General features: G+C 43.1%; 1 protein-coding gene across 1 annotated transcript in view; it reads right to left on the minus strand.

Annotated features, from left to right (window-relative positions):
* SNX30 (sorting nexin family member 30) overlaps nt 1–19,229 on the minus strand; it is a 111,638-nt gene that overhangs the window by 56,859 nt on the left and 35,550 nt on the right. The window contains exon 2 of the mRNA XM_081282459.1: nt 1,401–1,592. Coding sequence (XP_081138585.1) covers nt 1,401–1,592 — 192 coding nt within the window. The remainder of the gene's footprint in view (nt 1–1,400; nt 1,593–19,229) is intronic.

A 19,229-nucleotide genomic window follows, 5' to 3' on the forward strand; every position in this document is an offset into this window, starting at 1 on the left:
CTTTAACAAGTTACTCAAACTTTCTACTTCAGTCTCCTCAACTGTGAAGAAAGATTGCCAAGTAATTTCGAAAGCTTTACTAGATGGAGTTGCCTTTATGGGTGGTGTTAGGAAGAGCTTGGATAGAATGTCTTTTTTCTCCACTGTTCCTTTTCTCTTTTTCATTGTAGAATAAAAAAATTTTTATGGGGCTGAGGATGTGGCTCAAGTGGTAGCGCGCTCGCCTGGCATGCGTGCGGCCGGGGTTCGATCCTCAGCACCACAAACAAACAAAGATGTTGTGTCCGCCAAAAACTGAAAAATAAATATTGAAATTCTCTCTCTCTCTAAAAAAAAATTATTATGAATGTTTAATAAGTTCTGAACCTGTTTAAATTCTTTGGAAAGAAAAATGTAATGAAATACACTCAAATTTTGTTTATCCATCTTTTATTGGATGAAAAACATCATATTTAAAAAATTATATGAGTATTATAAACACATTCATTAAAAAAAAAAAAAGAAATATGTTAAGACCAAACAGCAGAAAACCATGAGTCTTCGCTGGTCCCCTTACTTATCTGTTCTCAGATAAACAGTCACTGCTAAAAGATATATCTCACAGGATTGCTGTGAGAATCAATCAATTAAATCTCACTACCCTGGCTGCTACTTGCCTGGACTTAGCAGAAAGTCAATAAATACCAGTTCCAGTCTTCTTGTCCCCAACCATCAACCTCAGTTAGGCCACAAATTGTAATTAGGGTCTCATCATAGATTTAGGTAGATATAATGACTGGAAAATTTCAAGGTTAATGTAATATGAACCCGTTAAATAGTACCATGATAGGAAATAAGTCAGAGTATAGGGGTTAAAAGACCTTAGTCACAGGGCTGGGAATATAGCTTAGTTGGTACAATGCTTGCCTCATATGCACAAGGTCCTGGGTTCAATCCCCAGCACCACACACACAAAAAGACCTTAGTCACAAATTCTCCCTCATCTCAATAGTTTAAAAAAATGATTATGTGTATGTGATACTTTTAATCTTTTTATTGTAAATAATCAATGTGTTTAATTTATTAGATTGGCTTACACAACCAGAAGGTGGATAGTCCACAATGGCTATGTGCAAGCTGGAGGAAACAGTATCGTGCAGTCCATGATGCTGAAATCTCAGAACGAGAGGGACCAATAATGTCACCCCGATTCCTGAACCGAAGGCTTCTGGAAACTCCCTGGAGAATCACTGGCAGAGTGATCCCTTTAATCTTAATGCATCCACTCTCTGCAGATACCACACCCACACTGTAATAAAGGTGAATGAAGCTGTACAGAGGGTGGATGAAGGCAATGGAAAACCACAGGGTTAGGACCCCAGTTCCCCAAGACCCGGGCATCAGAAAACAAAGGAACCTACTTTGGTGGTGATCCTGTATGTGATGTAGGTCTCCATGGTACAGACATGCTTCTTGGGGTCATCCACTGTGACAAAGAGATCTCTGGTCTCACCATCAATGTCATCGTCAAGTTGAAGTCTGTTTAGAAGAGAAGATGAAGAAGCTGGACTGGAAGTCCCTGCTGGAGTACCACCGTTGGGCAGAATGAGATCCTACAAGAAAAAAAGAACTGCCTTACAAATGGAAGAAAAACACACCGCAGGAGAACCTCAGCAACTGTCCAGTGTGCCAAACCAAGGAACAACGTTAAAATACAAAAGTTACTTTCCAAAAATCTGAGTCTCTCCTTACTAATTATTTCTTGAGCAAACAGATCTTTCATGACCAAGAGAAAGAGAGTATGGTGGCACTGTAGACCCAATTCAGGTGGAATCATCTTCTGACAAGTTCTGGGGTGACCAGCTGCAAGTGTCTCTGTTCAGGGACAGAGAACATAACCACCCACCATGGTCAGACTTCGCCAGAGAAATAACTCTGAGCACACTGCACTCCATTTTCCCCTTTCTTAAGACCACCACCTGGGCCAAGGTAAACATTAAAAGGCCAGAGCCCTCCTAAATACTCAACACACTTAAAACGCAATCATCTGTCACAAAGAGACAATTAAAAGTTTAAAAGTTGTGTGCCTCCTAAAAAGAAGTCCATACCATCAAGAGGAGGCCCACCTGCCAAAAAAAAAAAAAAAAAATCAATTTGAATCCTGAACAAGCCTCTGGCATAACACCAATACACAGGTAAAATAATAATGAAACAAAATGTAAAAAGTAAGATTCTGAGATGAGTCGAGGAAATCTGAATTCTGATCAGTTGCATACAGGCGACATTAAGGAATCAATTAGGCATGATAATGGAAGTGCCATGATTTTACAGTCGTCTTCTTTTAAAATATATTCACGAGCCCTGGGCACCAGCTCCAGAACCCACCATGCTCTCCTCACCTCCCACCTCTGCTTGCAAAGCCCTCCCCCACTTTTCTCATGTAGAGGTTTCCAAACTATGATGGATGAAATGATAAGAGATCCAGTATTTGCTTCAAAATAATAAGGCTGGGGAAGGGGGTATAAATGATATAAGACACCCAGGTGTTGATGATGGTGCTTGCAGGTTCATTACACAATCTGTCCTGTTTTGTATGACTAAAATTTCCCACGATAAAAACATTAGAGGGAAGGGAGGCTGTCAGAGAGGCAAATGCCAGGAAAGAAAAAGAAAAGTTCTAAAAACTATAAATCTCACTCTCTTTAGGCCTGTGGCTACCTCAATACATTATGTCCCTTTAACACCCAAAGGCTGTAACACAGGAAGGCCAGGTCTTACAGTCACCCTTCTGGGTTTCAAGGTTTGATAACAGAACAGTGCCTTGTCCAGCACTAGGTGTGGAGGCCTCTGTATGTCACCCTGGATCACTGGGAGACAAAGACTGAGGGGACATGGCAAGACAGTGCCACAACACAATGGAAAGAGCCATGGTGACCTGGGGGCCATCGGACCATGGGTTGGGTGGGCAAGGAGGCACTTTCCCCTTTCTCTCTTCTGGGAGCTCTGCACATTGGAGGAAAGCATGGCCTGGCATTAAGGGCAACGTCACCCAACTTGGTGGGGGACAGAAAGTACAATAAAGTCTCCTTCCTTTGTCTCACTTTGCCACTAACCCCAGATCATTTAATCGCATACTTAAGCGATGTCAAAACCACTTTTTTGTCATTACTGGCATCTCTGCAGAAGGTGCTTCCTGGATGTCCCCTCCACTGCTCCTCAGCTCCACCTCTGACTACAGAGCAGAGCCGGGAGCACCTCGGGTGGGGGCCTTGCTACAGCAGCACCTGCTGGTTTCTCAGTGTGCTGAGACCACAGGGCATACAGCGTCACACCCAGCATCCTGGGACATCGGGCGGGGGACATCATCTTTTCTGGAACTGTGAGATAATCATGTATCTTTGTCATTTCAGTAAATATTTAAACACTGACTTCAGACAAAACACCGTGCTGGGCACCGCAGGGGCCCACCCTTACATTTTATAAACACAACCTCAAAACACAGGGCCTCAGGACCACCCTGCCAGTGGCTCTACACTGCACTAAAGAAACAAAATCTTGTCAGATAAGCCCACCTCAGCTCTGACGGTGGCTTTCTATGAGCTGGCCTGGGCTCCGGCTCTCCACGGGCCCTGGGCACCAGAACCCACCACGCTCTCCCCACCTCCCACCTCTGCTTGCAAAGCCCTCCCTCCCTTTTCTCATGTTGAGGTTTCCAAACTATCCACTGACGGGCTGGGGTTGTGGCTCAGCCGTAGAGCGCTCGCCTAGCACAGGCGAGGCGCTGGGTTTGATCCTCAGCACCACATAAAAAATAAACAAATAAAAATAAAGGTATTGTGTCCAAGTACAACTGTAAAAAAAAATTTTAAAAAGGAATCTATTGAATGCTCCCTCCTCTTAGGCCTTCCCTGACCTGCTCCCTGGCAGAATCAGTCACTCCCTTCTCCACTGCTTTGAAGGTATCTGCACTGAAGCAGTTTTCACAGTTTTGATCATTAATTTACACTTTTAACTTCTGCACAAACACTGCGACTCTCCCATGATTGTAACTGTGCCGGTTCATCCACACGCTGTGTGGTTATCTGCCATCTCGCCCCAGGTCCAGCAGCAACTCTAGTGACCTCAGCCCTGGTGACCTCAGCCAACAACCTTCCTGGAACAGCCGGCATACAGGCCTGAACTGCCTTGGCCAGACGGGGTGGAGGGGAGATGGTGAACCAGACCTCACGCAGTCCAGATTCTTTCCTCCTGGGACTACACAGCCAGGGAAAGCACGGGAACCCCTTGATTCCAGAGTGTTCACTGGAACATCACTTGCACTGACGGGAGTAGACAACCGGCTACAGAAGCCTCGGGTCTCCTGAGCCTGAGGCCACCACCATGGACCATCTGCACACAGCGCTTGCGGTCTGCTTTCACTGCACCCATGGCAGCCTCTGGAGATCAGCAGAACAGATATTTTCTCCACCAGTGAGGAAGCAGATTCGAAAAGATGAAGTAACTTGCACAAATGTATCGACACTAGTATTTGTCGCACTAAAGGTTGAATGGGGTTTCTGCTTCCTAGGTCAGCGTCTTTTGCCAGAAGTTCCCTCTGTGGGACTTTCCTCCAGTCCCTACACTGTCCTTCAGCTCCACTCCCAGGTCATAAATCCTGTGGGTAAACACGAAGCTTCTGTTTTTAAAGAGAGTCCAGGAAAGCTAACATCTTTCCTTAAGGTCTTAATACAAGTTATCCCAAAATGACTTTCTCAAGATACGGTCCCCACGAGAAACAAACATGGAGGGTAAACATGAAAGTACTAGGGGATGGGCAAGGGATTAGGTGAACTGAACCACCCAGGTCTCTCCGCCCATCACAGTCCTCCAGCCCTGGGGTCGGCTCTGCGGAGCTCTGGAGCAGTGTGGTGTGGGGGCAGCACCTGCTTCACGACTGAAGTGAGGGAAACCCTTGGCTTAACCAAAAGGCCTCCTGCCTTCCTTCAGTTACCCTACAGTCAGCTCTCCAAACCACAGCCAGAGCGCTCTTTTAAAAATGTAAAACAAGGGCTGGGGATGTGGCTCAAGCGGTAGCGCGCTCGCCTGGCATGCGTGTGGCCCGGGTTCGAGCCTCAGCACCACATACCAACAAAGATGTTGTGTCCGCCGAGAACTAAAAAATAAATATTAAAAATTCTCTTTCTCTCTCTCTCTCTCTCTCTCTCTCTCTCTCTCTCTAAAAAAAAAAAAAAAAAAAGTAAAACAAAACATCAACACCCTGACTCACAACTCCCAAAGACACTCCATGACATTCAGAAGGAAATCTAACATCACCGGTCTTTGCCCTTACCTCCTTCCTCATGGCCAGCACTTTTACCCAGGTCATCCTGCTCTGGACAGACTGGCCTTCATTCTGGCCCTGGCACTGTCTTGGCTCATCCTGACCTCAGGGCCTTAGTACTTGCTGCCTTTCTCAATTTGGAATATTCCTCTACCACAGATCTCCATGGGCTGCCTCTTTGCTTATCAAACAGGTTTCTGCTCATTTGACACCTATTCAGAGAGAACTTCTCTACTCATAGACCCTAAAAGTATCCTTGTATCCTTCATCACTCTCTAGCCCCTTTCCTGGGCTTTATTTTCTTTACAGGAATTATCACTATTTGAAATTTTATTATATATTTATCAACTGACTATCTTAGCCACTAAGCCACATCCCCAGCCCTTTTTGTTTTTCCTTTTGAGACAGGGTCTCACTGAGTTGCTTAGGGCTTCGCTAAGTTGCTGAGGCAGGCTTTGAACTTGCAATCTTCCTGCCTCAGTCTCCCAAGTCACTGGGATTACAGGTGTGTGCTACTATACCCAACTCTGTAAAGTTAAATTTAAAACCACTTTTTTTTTTTTAAGAGAGAGATTGAGAGAGAGAGAGAGAATTTTTTTAATATTTATTTTTTAGTTTTCGGCGGACACAACATCTTTGTTTGTATGCGGTGCTGAGGATCGAACCCGGGCCACAAGCATGCCAGGCAAGCGCGCTACCGCTTGAGCCACATTCCCAGCCCCTAAAACCACTTTGGAGAACAAACTCAAAGGGAAAAATCTCAGAATGTTCTGTTCAAAGATATTCATGCTGGGCACAGTGGTGCCCACCCATAATCCCAGAGATTTGGAAGGCTGAGGCAGGAGGATTACACATGAAGGCCAGCCTTTTCAAATTTGTGAGATCCTATCTGAAAATTTTAGAAAAGGGAAAGAGAGTAGGCATGTAGTGCAGTGGTAAATGCCCCTGAGTTCAATTCCCTGTAAGGGAGTGGGGGAGGGGGTTCATGGTGTTCAAAACAGAACAAAGAACACAATGAAACCTGGAAAAAATCCCAAAGGCTCAATAACCAGGAAATGATTGTGTTTACATTAATAAAGACAGAATGTTACACACTCATTCAAAAACTGTAGATCTAGACTTCTAGATGAACTTGGCGAGTTGACCACCAGTCTTTGCTTTCTCTTCCTTCCTCCAGATACTTATTTAAGAATGGGAGAGAAAAAGCAGTGGGGAAAAATGACAAGAAATACAGCAACTGGAGTCATAGTGATCCTGGAAACTAGAATAGGGTGCCATCCAAATGCCAAAGCTTCTAAGATTTTCTATTGGTATAACTGGAAAAATAACTAAGAGGCATCTTGAACCCGAGTCACCGCCAGGTTACTTAAGGTAATCAAGGTGGGCTGGGGATGTGGCTCAAGCGGTAGTGCGCTCGCCTGGCATGCGTGCGGCCCAGGTTCAATCCTCAGCACCACATACAAACAAAGATGTTGTGTCCGCCGAAAACTAAAAAATAAAAAAATTTAAAAAAAAATTTAAAAAAAAAGGTAATCAAGGCTACTTAAAAAGTAGAAAATGTCTCGAACCCCCATCTCATGTGCACCCTAACGTGAAAGTGCAACTGTCAGGAGGGAAGGGAACATGGGAGGTCTGATGACGGGACAAAGGAGGACAGCCAGGGTTTCTGGCTGCTGTGAAGTGGATCACAAGCACAGGTAGACGCCCGAAGCAAGGTCTACCAGTAGGGGGCTCCCTGCCCACAGTGCTTTATCCCCAGCCACAGGGGTAGAAATGCAGGGTAAGGGTCAAGAACAAACAAGGTGGCCCCAGGGTCAGCAGGTCTGGGGATGTCCAACAGGCAAGACTGCAAATGCTGGTGGGGCGGGGCTCTACAAGGAGGAGAGGTGCTAAAACAAGAAGGAAGCCAGGCGACAGGTGGTCCAGACACCGAGAGGAGCCAGACCAAGTCTTCCTGAGGGGAATGCTCAGGATGCTGCCAGTCTTCCTTCCACCTCCCTTCCCCGCTCACAGCTCGCTCAACCGGTACCAACATAAGGATCCCAAAGGAGAATTCTAATGACATCAAGTAGAAACAAAGGCAATCCAGTAATCCACTCTTCAGGCCTGCATCCTTATATCAGATACACGTAAACAAAAAAAAAAAAAAAACACCGAAACAAAGTCACGCAGAATCCTCAAGAGCAAATATACATGAAAAAGCTTCAACCCGTGAAATAAAACACTTAGACCACATTCACTGTGTGCTCTCATTAAAAAAAGAAAAAAAAAAACACATGACGTCTGGAGACGAGGCTCAGTAGTAAAGTGCTCACCTCACATAAGTATATACTGAAAACCAAAAAAGGCAAAAGTCATAAGCCAAAACTTAATTCTAAAAGAGGAATTTGATAAAGTAAAACTTAGGAAACCTCACCAATTACAGAAATGAGAAAAAAGAAAAAGAACAGAAAAAAATCAGTATTTAAATCTTATCTCCATGTAATAAATTATAAGGATGTGCTGTGAATAATGTGTAAAAGCTTGGAAATGTGTATGTTAGATGTTTCTAGAGTAAAATAGGAAGCTAAAATGAAAATGATATTTGACAGAAATCTGAAGACAAATATGGTTAAAGAAGTGATGCCAGAGAATCAGAGACCTCCACGAAAACACAAGCTGGGCCCTCCTGGTTTCACAGTTAATCTCTAATGAACCTTCAAGGAGTAAGTCCTGCTTCATTCAAATATTCTCATATACCTTTTAAAAATGAAGAAACCTTTCAAATCATTTGTTTATTTATTTATGTACTGATGATTGAACACAGAGGTGCTTTACCACATCCCCAATCCTTTTTATTATTTTTCATTTTGAGACCCTAAGTTGCTTAGGACCTCATTAAGTTGTTGAGGCTAGCCCCAAATTTGTGATCCTCCTGCCTCAGTCTCCCAAGTTATGGGACTACAGGTGTGTGTCACAGTGCCTGGTTTCAAATCACTTTATGAAGATCACCTAATATCTGATATCAAAAATTTAGGACAAAGAGGAAAATCAGATATAAATATAAACATTGCCAATAAAGTAACAGCTAATGGTACATTAAAAGAATTTTTAAAAAGAAGAACGTGCCAGGATAAGCCAAAGGTACTCTAGGAAAACAAAAATGATTTAACATCAGGAAATTTATTATTGCAATTTATTATATTACTGAATGCATATGTAAATCACTATTGAAGGTAATCATGTCCACAACTATCAAAATGTTTATTAGTATCATTCACTGGTAACTATCATTCATTAAAATTTCAAAGTAAAGTTAAGGATTTGTAAAAGGAAAGTTCTTAAATATGTTAAAGAACACAGTATCTACCAGAAAACATCAGCAATAAACCTGATTACATTGTTCTAAGTGAACTGTCATAAGAGGCAAATCCTTAGAGGCAGAAAGCAGATTTTTCCACTGACAGAGAGGCTAATCAGAAGAGAAGGCTTAGTGAGGATGGGATTTCTTTTGACGATGACAAAAATATTCTGAAGGGCTGGGCATGTAGCTCCATGGCAGAGCATGTGGCTAGTGTGTGAGGCCCTGGATCCAATATCCAGCTCTGCCAAGAAAAAAAAGAAAGAAAGAAAAATTCTGGAATTAGGTGCTGATGGTTGCTCCACCCAGTGAATATACTAAAAGCCATTCAACTGTATATTTCAAGATGGTGAATTTCATGGTATGTAAATGACAGCTCAATCAATCAATCAATAACAGCAAACAATGAAAGGGGGGGGGCGCACAGCTGGTAAGTTCAGAAACTCCATTCTGACACCTGGTATTTACTGGCATTCACAACCACTCTAGAGATTCTAGGGAATGCATTGATGAGCTAGAAGAACACACAATGTGGAATACACTTAGTGATCTGCCACATCACTTCCTGGCAGCAGATCAAGTTCTCTAAGAGAAATCTAAAATTTTAATACACACAACAGGAAGAAAATGTTTTCTGTCCATTTTAAAATGATAAATGTGAATCTGTCTTTACTAAATAATGAAAAAGGTAGAGGTCACAGATGACATGGTAGAGGGAATTAACATCTGCAATGATTAACCCCCTGTTCTGTGAGGAGCTCGGTCCTTCCTATGGCCCGGTGATTTCCTGCAGGGAGACACAGTTCTGTCCCATGACTCAGGCACAGGGATGAACGAAGCAGAGTGGGGGCTGTGTGAGCCACTGGGAGTTTCCAGCAAGTCTCTTGTTCTTTCTGCTCTACCTTGAAAGTAGGTGTCCCAGGTAAGGGTTGATCCTTCAGAGCGGGATGACTTGTAGGAGGGAGCAGCAAAGCTGACTCAACCACTGACATGTCACATGACCTAGAAATTAATGTTTATTGCAGACATTTGAATTTTTGGAGTTGTTCATTACCACAGCAAATCTGACATGTCACATGACCTAGAAATTAATGTTTATTGCAGACCTTTGAATTTTTGGAGTTGTTCATTACCACAGCAAAGCTGACTAGTACTTATAATTTTAAAAGTTGTCTAAAATCTGGATAGGAAGCAGTGGCAAAACAGTATGGAATTTAAAGATTCAAAGATTTAAACCCTCCCCCCAGAGGTATCCAAATGTGTCTTAATTAATTAGTATGTCTCAAGTTCTGGGACCTCCTTGCTTATTGATACAAAGTTCAATGCCCTATACCATGCCATCCCCAAATCTTCATGTCAAATGTTCTCCAAAACCTCCAAGGTTGCTTGCACGAGTATCTCCCAGTTCCCAAGGTCCACTACTCCAAGGTTTCTAGGCTTAGCATCTTCCCTGATAAGTTTACAATTTCCTACTTTGGATTCTGGGGTTTTCATTTATTTTTATTATTATTTTTATATTATTATTTTATTTTTATATTATTATTATTATTTTATTTTTATTTTTATATTATTATTATTATTTTGGTGGTACTGAGGATTGAATCCAGGGCGCTTTACCACTGAGCTACATCCCCATCTTTTTTTATTTATAGACAGGGTCTCAATAAGCTGCCCAGGTTGCCCTCAAATTTGCCATCCCCAAGCCTCAGCCTCCAGAGTAGCTGGGGTTCTGGGAACATTTCTTATAGGACAAAGACTCTTCTTTAGATACTGGTTCAGAGACCACTTGCTTCAAACCTTTATTTACAGGCTGGTAAGCTATTTTGAAACTGAACATGTTTCCCTAGCGTTTCAATGAAAAAAATCTACCCCTTGAGTAATATCCACCCATTGACCACCAACCAACAAGATCATAAATGAAGTCAGAATGAAAGCACCCCAGTCCACATTCCTTGGCAAAGGTTCCAGTATCTGTTATTAGCCTTTTCTAAAACTCTCCAGACTAGCACTCCCTTCTCTAAACTCTCCTGTGATTCTTGGGAGGAAAGTTTCTCCCTAACCCTCAGCTGAATTTAAACATGATTCCTGTGCATTCCTTCTAAGGAGGGTCCACTGGTTCCAGCACAGCTGAACACCTAACAGATGTCAACCAAAGTGCTGGTGCAGGGCTACCAAAAAAAAACAGGAGTGAGAACATCAGTATTTAAACAACTCAGCCTGGTTGGGGATAAGGACACAAAAATCTCTAAGGACGTAATGCAGGACTGGTCATGAGAGAGCTCCACACATGGAGGAAGGCAAGTGGAGGCCGAGGCACCTGGAGAAGAATGAGCACATGTGCCAAATGGAAAAGCAAGACAGGAGAGTTCAGCTTGGATGTTCCTGGATGAGGAATCACCTCACTAAAGGAAGGGAGTCACTTCCAAAAGTTTATACCTAATGGATGATAAACCAAGAGCCACAACCTTAAGACTCCACTTCTGCTGCTGGCCAAGTATATCAGGCCATCTGTAGGACTCAAAAGTCCAAACGGACAGCTTTCTAAGAAGCAAGATTAAAATCTCCCAGAGGCACAGATCCATGGAGAAGAGAAGGCTACCTAAAAACTTACTCTTACCTGTCTACCTCAACCCTGGTCTCAACATCCTGCCAATGGAAAACCTGAAAAGCTAGGGCATCCATTCCTCCACTGATATTTCTGTGCCCAAATCACATAGGGCTTGAGGTGCAAAACCCCTCAGCAGTCACCCAAGTTGTGTGTGTTACATAAAAGGAAGAGGCTCCAAAGTGATGTGCATGAAGTCACGTCACCGATTGGTGCAGAAGGTGCCAGGCCTGTGTCTCTCCTGCAGGGCTGTGCTACCTGCACCACATTCCTTCTTCCATCTCAACTGGGAAGAAGGTGTCTAGAATGATCCCTTAAGCAAGGCCTGTTCCTTTCCTAACCTTCCATCTTTCTGTGCTGTCATCTGACACGGTACTACTCACATGAAACTCCCTCGGTGTTTGACAAAACAAACCAGGTGCTTAAGGAAAGTTCAAAGGAAAGGCATTCTGGACTTTATGAACAAGGGATTAAAAACAGCAATACTCCACAGAGAGCTACCTAGGCTTTTGGTGATCAAATACTTGTCGAGTAATCATCAGCCCAGGCCAAACCCTCTCAAGGCAAAAACCACTCAAGCGAAGAACAGAACAGGGCAGAACCCCACTAGCACCAAGTGGCTACAATAAAGTCTGTTCTCAGAACTCACACTTCTCAAGTGTGTTTGTAAAGCCCTCACCTTTAGCAAGACGTTACAAGTGTCCTTGCTTCAGAGATTACCAAAAACCTCTGTTCCCCTACAACACAGACTCTCTGAAATCCACAGGCACCTTAGGGCCAAAAACTATGTGCCAGGATTTGCATGTGCACAAGCAAATGTGACCCTCCCTTGGGACAGAACCTATCATTTTTGGACTCTCAAAAATACCTATGGGAGGGGCAAGAGTTGTAGCTCAGTGGTACAGCACTTGCCTCACAAGTGTGAAGCACTAGGTTCAATCCTAGTACCATATAAAAACAAATAAAGGCATTGAGTCCATATTACAACTAAAAATTTTTAAAAATACCTATGGGAAAACTCTAGGCACTCCAGATTCTAAACTGTATCTCTGATCCAGAAAAAGAAACAGAACATATTTCACATTCCCTTGGCTACACAAATTCAAGCTGTCCTCTGGTAGAGCACTCTCACACTCAATGACTGATGACACACACACCCTGCACCTTTGGGGCTAGGATGCCCTTAAACCCACACCCCAAATCTAAAATCAACCCAAGACAAGAATATGCTAAACTAGAAGGAAATGTGTGACTATATTAAAAGAGTCCCCACTTCCCTAAGAAAAAGTTTTCACTTCATTTCCCTCTCCTCGTGCAGAGAAGACAGGACTCTTTCAGTACTGGTTCTGAGGCATTAAGCAATGTCCTAATGACTCAGATCCACATCTTGCCAAGAAGGAGCTGTGCAAGTCCTCAAGGCCAGGGGCAATTTCCCCCATGGTTGCCTTTTTTAGAATTGTGAAGAGTGCCTGCCTCCAACCCAAAAGTGCAGATGGACTTCAGGCTACAGAGCCACCTAGCTGGTACCTGGTTGCGCCAGATCTGGTTCCTACATTCCTACCGACATGACTCAGATGGAATGTGGCTGATTCCTTTTTATTTCCATAGTTCATATGGTCACTGAAAAAGAAAAAGGTACTCAACCCAGTCAAAAAATAAGGAATAAAAGACAAAGCAGGAATGATTCCAAACCAAAACTATGCAAAAGAGATTTATAACTACCTAATCAGACAAGTAAAGAAAGCAGAAGAAAGGAGGGGGATGCAGAGACATAAAAGGGCCTTAAACCTAACATAGTCAGGTGCCACACAGCGACGCTTTGGTCAACAACCCACCACAAGTATGACAGTGGTCCTGTAAGATTATAAAGGGCCAAAGTATTCTTACAACAATGGGTCTGGAACTTAAGCTAAGTGTTATTACAAAAAGTTTTTTTTTTTAAGTTTATAAAGCAAAAAAAAAAAAGTTACAGTTGAGCTAAAGTTAATTTATTACTAAAGAAAGAAAAATGTTTCACTATAAATGTAGTGTAGACCAAGTACAGTGTTTATAGTCTACAGTGGTACAGGTGAGGTCCTTGGCCCTCACATCTGCTCTCCAGCCCCTGACTCACCCAGAGCTGCTTCCAGTCCTGCAGTCTCCATTCATGGTAACTGATACAACTGTACCATTTTTAGCTTTTGTACTGTGTTTTTACTGTAGCTTTTTTATGTTTAGATATATTTAGATTCACAAATACTTACCACTGTGTAACACACTGTACAGGTCTGTAGCCTGGGAGCAATAGGCTACCCACACAGCCTACCTGCACCATCTAGGTCTGTACAAGTACACTCCATGACATTCACACAAGGATGAAGTGCCCTAAGGATGCATTTCTCAAACTGGATCCCCACTGCAAAATGACTCAAGACTGCCTTGTCCTTCCATAGAGGCAATCTGAACTCAGATGCAGAAATGAGCTTTGCAAATAAGTACCGATGATCAGCAATTCTTATTTCTGACCACAAACAGAAGACAGAGAAGCACAGATAGACAAAGAAGAGAGTCAAGGAAAGAATGAGGGAAAAAAAATCTTACTACTGATTTGTCTTTAAACTCTGAGGCATAAAGAAAAGTCGGAAAGGAGCCCACTCCTGCATGTGGCACGGCTGCGGCCAGGGGACACTCATCTATATGGAGAGGCCTCTAGGCTCGTCTTGAAGTTGGCATGCAAGGGATCAACAAGGAGGGTTTCCAGAGATGCTTTTATTTATACTTCATATATGAAGAAGAAAAACACCAGCTGTCCAAATTAAAGAACATCATTATTTTTTTGTGTAGGTTATTATGGAGGAAGGCACTGGTATATTACAGAAATGCCTTTCCTCAAAGCCCCTCCCCAGTATAGCTGTTGTCTGACAAAATTTAGCTGAAAGATTACATGCATAAAACATGTATAATGTTTTAAGCACCTTTCATCAAGTAATGAAATACTTGATTATGTCTCTATGAGATGGCAGAGGGAGTGGAACAAAATAATAACCAGTCCCTATTTACTCTACAGACATAATGTAGGGGCTTTTCCAAACATGGAGTCTTGAGTAGCTAATTACCAGGCCGCTACACTCCCCCCAGACCACAAACCAGAGGATATGGAAAGCAAAATCTATTCACACACATATTCACCCAAACACCAAGTTCTCACCGACTGCCAGGTGCTATTACAGATGCAGAGGAAAGCAGGCTGAGAAGAAATCCACTTGAGGGAGCTAGTCCAGGATGCAGCATGGGGAATGGCAACGTGATACATCCTGAGAAATTCATGAGTAAAGCGGAGCCTGCTTGCTGTACTAGAGCTGGGAAGCAAGGTTTCCCCAAGGGCAGCTGGACCTGAGCTTCCTAGGGTGGCAGAGGCTTCCCCGAGGGCAGCTGGATCTGAGCTTCCTAGGGTGGCAGAGGCTTCCCCGAGGGCAGCTGGACCTGAGCTTCCTAGGGTGGCAGAGGCTTCCCTGAGGGCAGCTGGATCTGAGCTTCCTAGGGTGGCAGAGGCTTCCCTGAGGGCAGCTGGATCTGAGCTTCCTAGGGTGGCAGAGGCTTCCCTGAGGGCAGCTGGATCTGAGCTTCCTAGGGTGGCAGAAGGCTTCCCTGAGGGCAGCTGGGCTGAAACTCAGATCGCCTGTTGGCTCTGAGGTTGTAAGAAAATCCCCTACATTCACCAATGTTGGCAGAAAGATGCCAAGACCACTCTGTCCTGGTGAAGCTGCACAGAAATTATTAAGATTGTAAGTGAAAGCCCTCTGTAAAGAGGGAAGAGCCACTCAGAGGAGGAGGAAGACATTCCTGGCTCGGAGCACTGCATCAGCAAAACTGCCAGGGGGTGAATGCAGCAGGCGCCACTCAGGACCAGTCACCGTGGATGGACATAAGCCACTGGAAGGAAGTGACAGGAAATCCAGCCAAGAAAGCAGATTAGCTCCAGACTCAGGGATCTTAAATAACAGGTTTGAGAGCTAGAGGAGCACTCTAAATGCTCAAGCCTGCTTTTTTTTTTAAATTGAATCCAGGGTGCTGCACATGCTGAGCAAGTGCTCTATGACTGAGCTACCTCCTGGTCCAATGTGTAGGCTTTTAAACAGGAAAGTGGTGGCAATCTTGCATAAGTGTTACCAACAAAAAATTAGGAAAAAGCATGCAGAACACATAAAGGAACGATATAGGAGATGAGAGAAGGAACAGTTAGGGAGCTGTTGTAACTGTCCCAGCACCCATCACCGTTGCCTGCCCCGGTGGTACTTAAACTGAGTGGGAGATACCAGAAGAGGCAAGGACAGGTGAGAAGTCCCCTCAACGCTCAGGTCAGCTGCCCAGGATACTCTCGTGAATGTTACCCAGGCAGAATAAAACCTGCCATACCAGAGGAATCATATTTCAAACACAGGTAAATTACAAAGGATTAAAAACTGCTAGAGTTCTAGCAAAATCCAGTAAACCCAAGTTCAACGGACCCACGTACTGCCCATGGATTCCATCCTTATGACAAGAGGAAAGTCCTGCTGAAAAAACTCTGTTCAGGGGCTGAAGTTGTGGCTCAGTGGTAGAGCACTTGCCTGGTATGTGTGAGGCCCTGGGTTTGATCCTCAGCACTACATATAAATAATTCATTGACAACTAAAATATATTTTAAAAAAACACACAACTGTGTTCAGCAAAGGTTTAAGCCAAGGTCACTGGACATTTGACCTTCTCTATCCATGTGCTGCCTCCCACAGGTCACTCCCCTTCAGTAATCTGTTTCCATGATACCTGACTCAGGCCATTTTTCTACTTTCAAAGACCAGCAGCTCTCCCCACAGGAACTCTCATGGGGAATCTTGACCATATTTCATTTAAGGAGACCAGATACACAAACAGTACACAGACGGTCATCACAGCCTGGCCCTGACACCTGGACAGAGTGCTCTCCTTGGGACATCTGAACCCACCCTTGGCAGAGAGCAAAAGGTGGCCAATAGAGCATCCAGAAACCTGGGCTATAAGTTGATTCAAAAACAAAAACACAACAAACCCCCAAAATAGAGAGCAAACTCTTGGAGCTAAGAAAGATTATAGGAATTGGAGACAAAACCCACACTTCTCATAGTGATCTACACATACAGCTATAAATCAAAGGAAGTGAAGATTAAGAAAGTAAGTATTTTGCTGAGTGTCATGGCACACCTGTAATCCCAGCAACCTGGGAGGCTGAGGCAACAGGATCGCAAATTCAAAGCCAGCCTCAGCAACTTAGGCCCTAAGCAAGTTAGCAAAACCCTGTCTCAAAATAAAAAGGGCTGGAGATGTTGCTCAGTGGTAAAGTCCCTCTAAGTTCAACCCCCAGTACCAAAAAACAGAAAGAAAAAAAAAAGGAAATTAAATATTCTAAATTCACTCTCTGCCAGACACTATACAATCAGACCACTTCACACACTGGGTCTCATTTAACACTTAAAATAACTTGGGAGTGGAGAGGAAATTTTATTATCTCTGTTTCACTAAGAGACTAGGTTAAAGACCAGGGAGATTGGAAGATGGGCCCAAGGTCACTCATCAACAGCAGGCAGTCACAAGGAACCCAGCCTGCAGACTTTGGCACAGAGGCTAGTATCCTCCACCAGTGCCAGAGAGGATTTCACTGAACAAGCACCTACCAGAAAAAAGACTCTGAGTACTACCACACTCTCTTATCTGGGGCATTAGAGAGTGCCTGGTGCATGCAATTCTTCGTATGTGTTTCCTAACACAATGAAATTTCTGATCCTCCAATGTCAGAGAAATAAACCAAGCCAAATCTCCTCTCCAGAGATTTTTAAGAGCCAGCCAAGCTCCAGAGAAGATCCAACATAAAGTAACAGAAACCATTAACAAACAGCTCCATTTAATCATCATCAGTCCCCCACAGACTCCAGGAAAAGAAAACGAGATCCCACCATAGCGACTACACTTAGAAGTAAGCCCAAGTGGCCACATGCCACTGTGCACAGGCACAGCTGGCCTGAGCATCCAGTGTTAATGCACAAGGCAGGGGTCCTCATCCCCAGAGAACTCTGGGGTATTATGTATCTCGTCCAAACGGCTTAATGACTGTCATCCCCTAAACTGATGGAACAGATCTGAGTTTAATATGAAATAACTGTGGAACTCAAATAGTGAAGAGAGAATAGAGTACTCAATCCATGCTGATGTAAACATTGGTTAACTCTTTAGAGAAGGATAAAGCAAGAAACAACCTTCTTTAATTCTAAATGCAAAAACAAATGTCAGGTAGTTCAAATAATTAAATAAAAATATTTAAAGTAGAGTAATAGATGATGATTTATATCAAGAGTCTCTAAAATATTTGTATCAAATATTTTCAGCTTTGAAGATGGCACGGCCTCTGCTGTAACATCTCCAGTAGGCTGCTGTAGTGCCAGGGGCAGCCACAGACAAAAGGGAGACAAGTGGGTGTAGTATTCCAAAAAGACTTTACTTACAGACACTGAAGCCTGAAATTCACCAATTTTCAGATGGCACAAAATATAACACTTTTTACTTTTTTCAGCCCTTTAAAGTGTAAAACAAACACACACACACACACACCCTTAAAGCTAATGGTGGCAAGAGGTTGGAGAGGGAATTGAGGGTAGATGTTGCAATACCAGGGTAGCAGAAGGGGCCTTGTAATTGTAAACAGTTTGCATCTTGATCATGGTGGTGCTGGGCACAGAAATGTACACATGCAACAGAACTGCACAGAGAAACACACACACACACACACACACACACACGTACATGTAAACCAGAGAAATGTGTATGAGTCTGTGCACTGCACCGATGCCAGCTTCCTGGTACTGTTATCCAAGTACACAAGACGTTACTATTAGGGAAAACTGAGTAAAGGGTATCTGGGACCCCCTTTTACACAAGTTTTGCAACTTTCTGTGAATCTATAATTACTCCAAAATAAAAAGTTAAAGATAAAATTTTTTTTTAAAAGACATTAATCCATGGCCTTGGTTTGCTGACTTCTGAGTTAGATGACTAGTATACTATGATAATAGTATATAATAGTTGTGGTTGAGAAAGGCAATTTCCAAACCCCAAACCAAAAGCAGAATCCATAAAGGAAAAGACTAACAGATTTAACAATTTCTTTCTCTCTCAAAAAAATACAATTAGTAAAAATTGAAAGATAAACAGCAAACTGGGACAAAGATTTGGATACATGTGACAATAGACTGTTTAAAAATTCTGAAAAATCAACATAAAACAAAAAACAGAGTCCAAAAGAAAGATAACAACTGGCAATCTGTATTCGGGGAAAAAAATGGGAGTTCATAACCCACTTGAATCAAATGTATGAAATATGATATGTCAAGAGCTTTGTAATGTTTTGAACAACTAATAATAAAAAAGAAAGATAACAACTGTGTAAATATGGCCAATAAGTAATAACAGTTTGACATCAATAGTAAAAAACAACATGAAAATTAAAACATACATTTCTCCCATCAAATGGGAACCTCTGACTCCAAAGCCATTGCTTCTACTGCACCAGACTCAAAATATACGTAGGACAACACCCCAAAAACAAAGAGTCCTTTTCAAAGTCCTATTCAGAACAAAAAGAGAAAGGAAGGACGTGGCCAACAGGCCGGGGGACTCTGGGCTGGATGAGGACAGCGCAGTTAGAGGACTGTCTGGCTGAACCATCAGAACATGCTGGTAACCGAAGTGATGCCTGTCTTCAATCCCCAGCCAGGCCTAAGTGGTCGATGCCTGGGCCAAGGACAAAGATTCATGACACGTACTGCGTTCATTTGTTATCAATGACCCAAGCACTTTTCCTCTGTCAGTTGTGACCAACAGCAGATGGTCATATTTACACCTGGTGAATTTCATCTCACTACCACATTCAAGCGCAGGGGAAAGCAGTCCTCAAAATCGCCCAGGGGAGCACCGGACTCAATGATAGTCGGCCAAAT

The sequence above is a fragment of the Spermophilus citellus genome (assembly GCF_964194105.1).
Source record: "Spermophilus citellus genome assembly, chromosome: 2".
Lineage (NCBI taxonomy): Eukaryota > Metazoa > Chordata > Mammalia > Rodentia > Sciuridae > Spermophilus > Spermophilus citellus.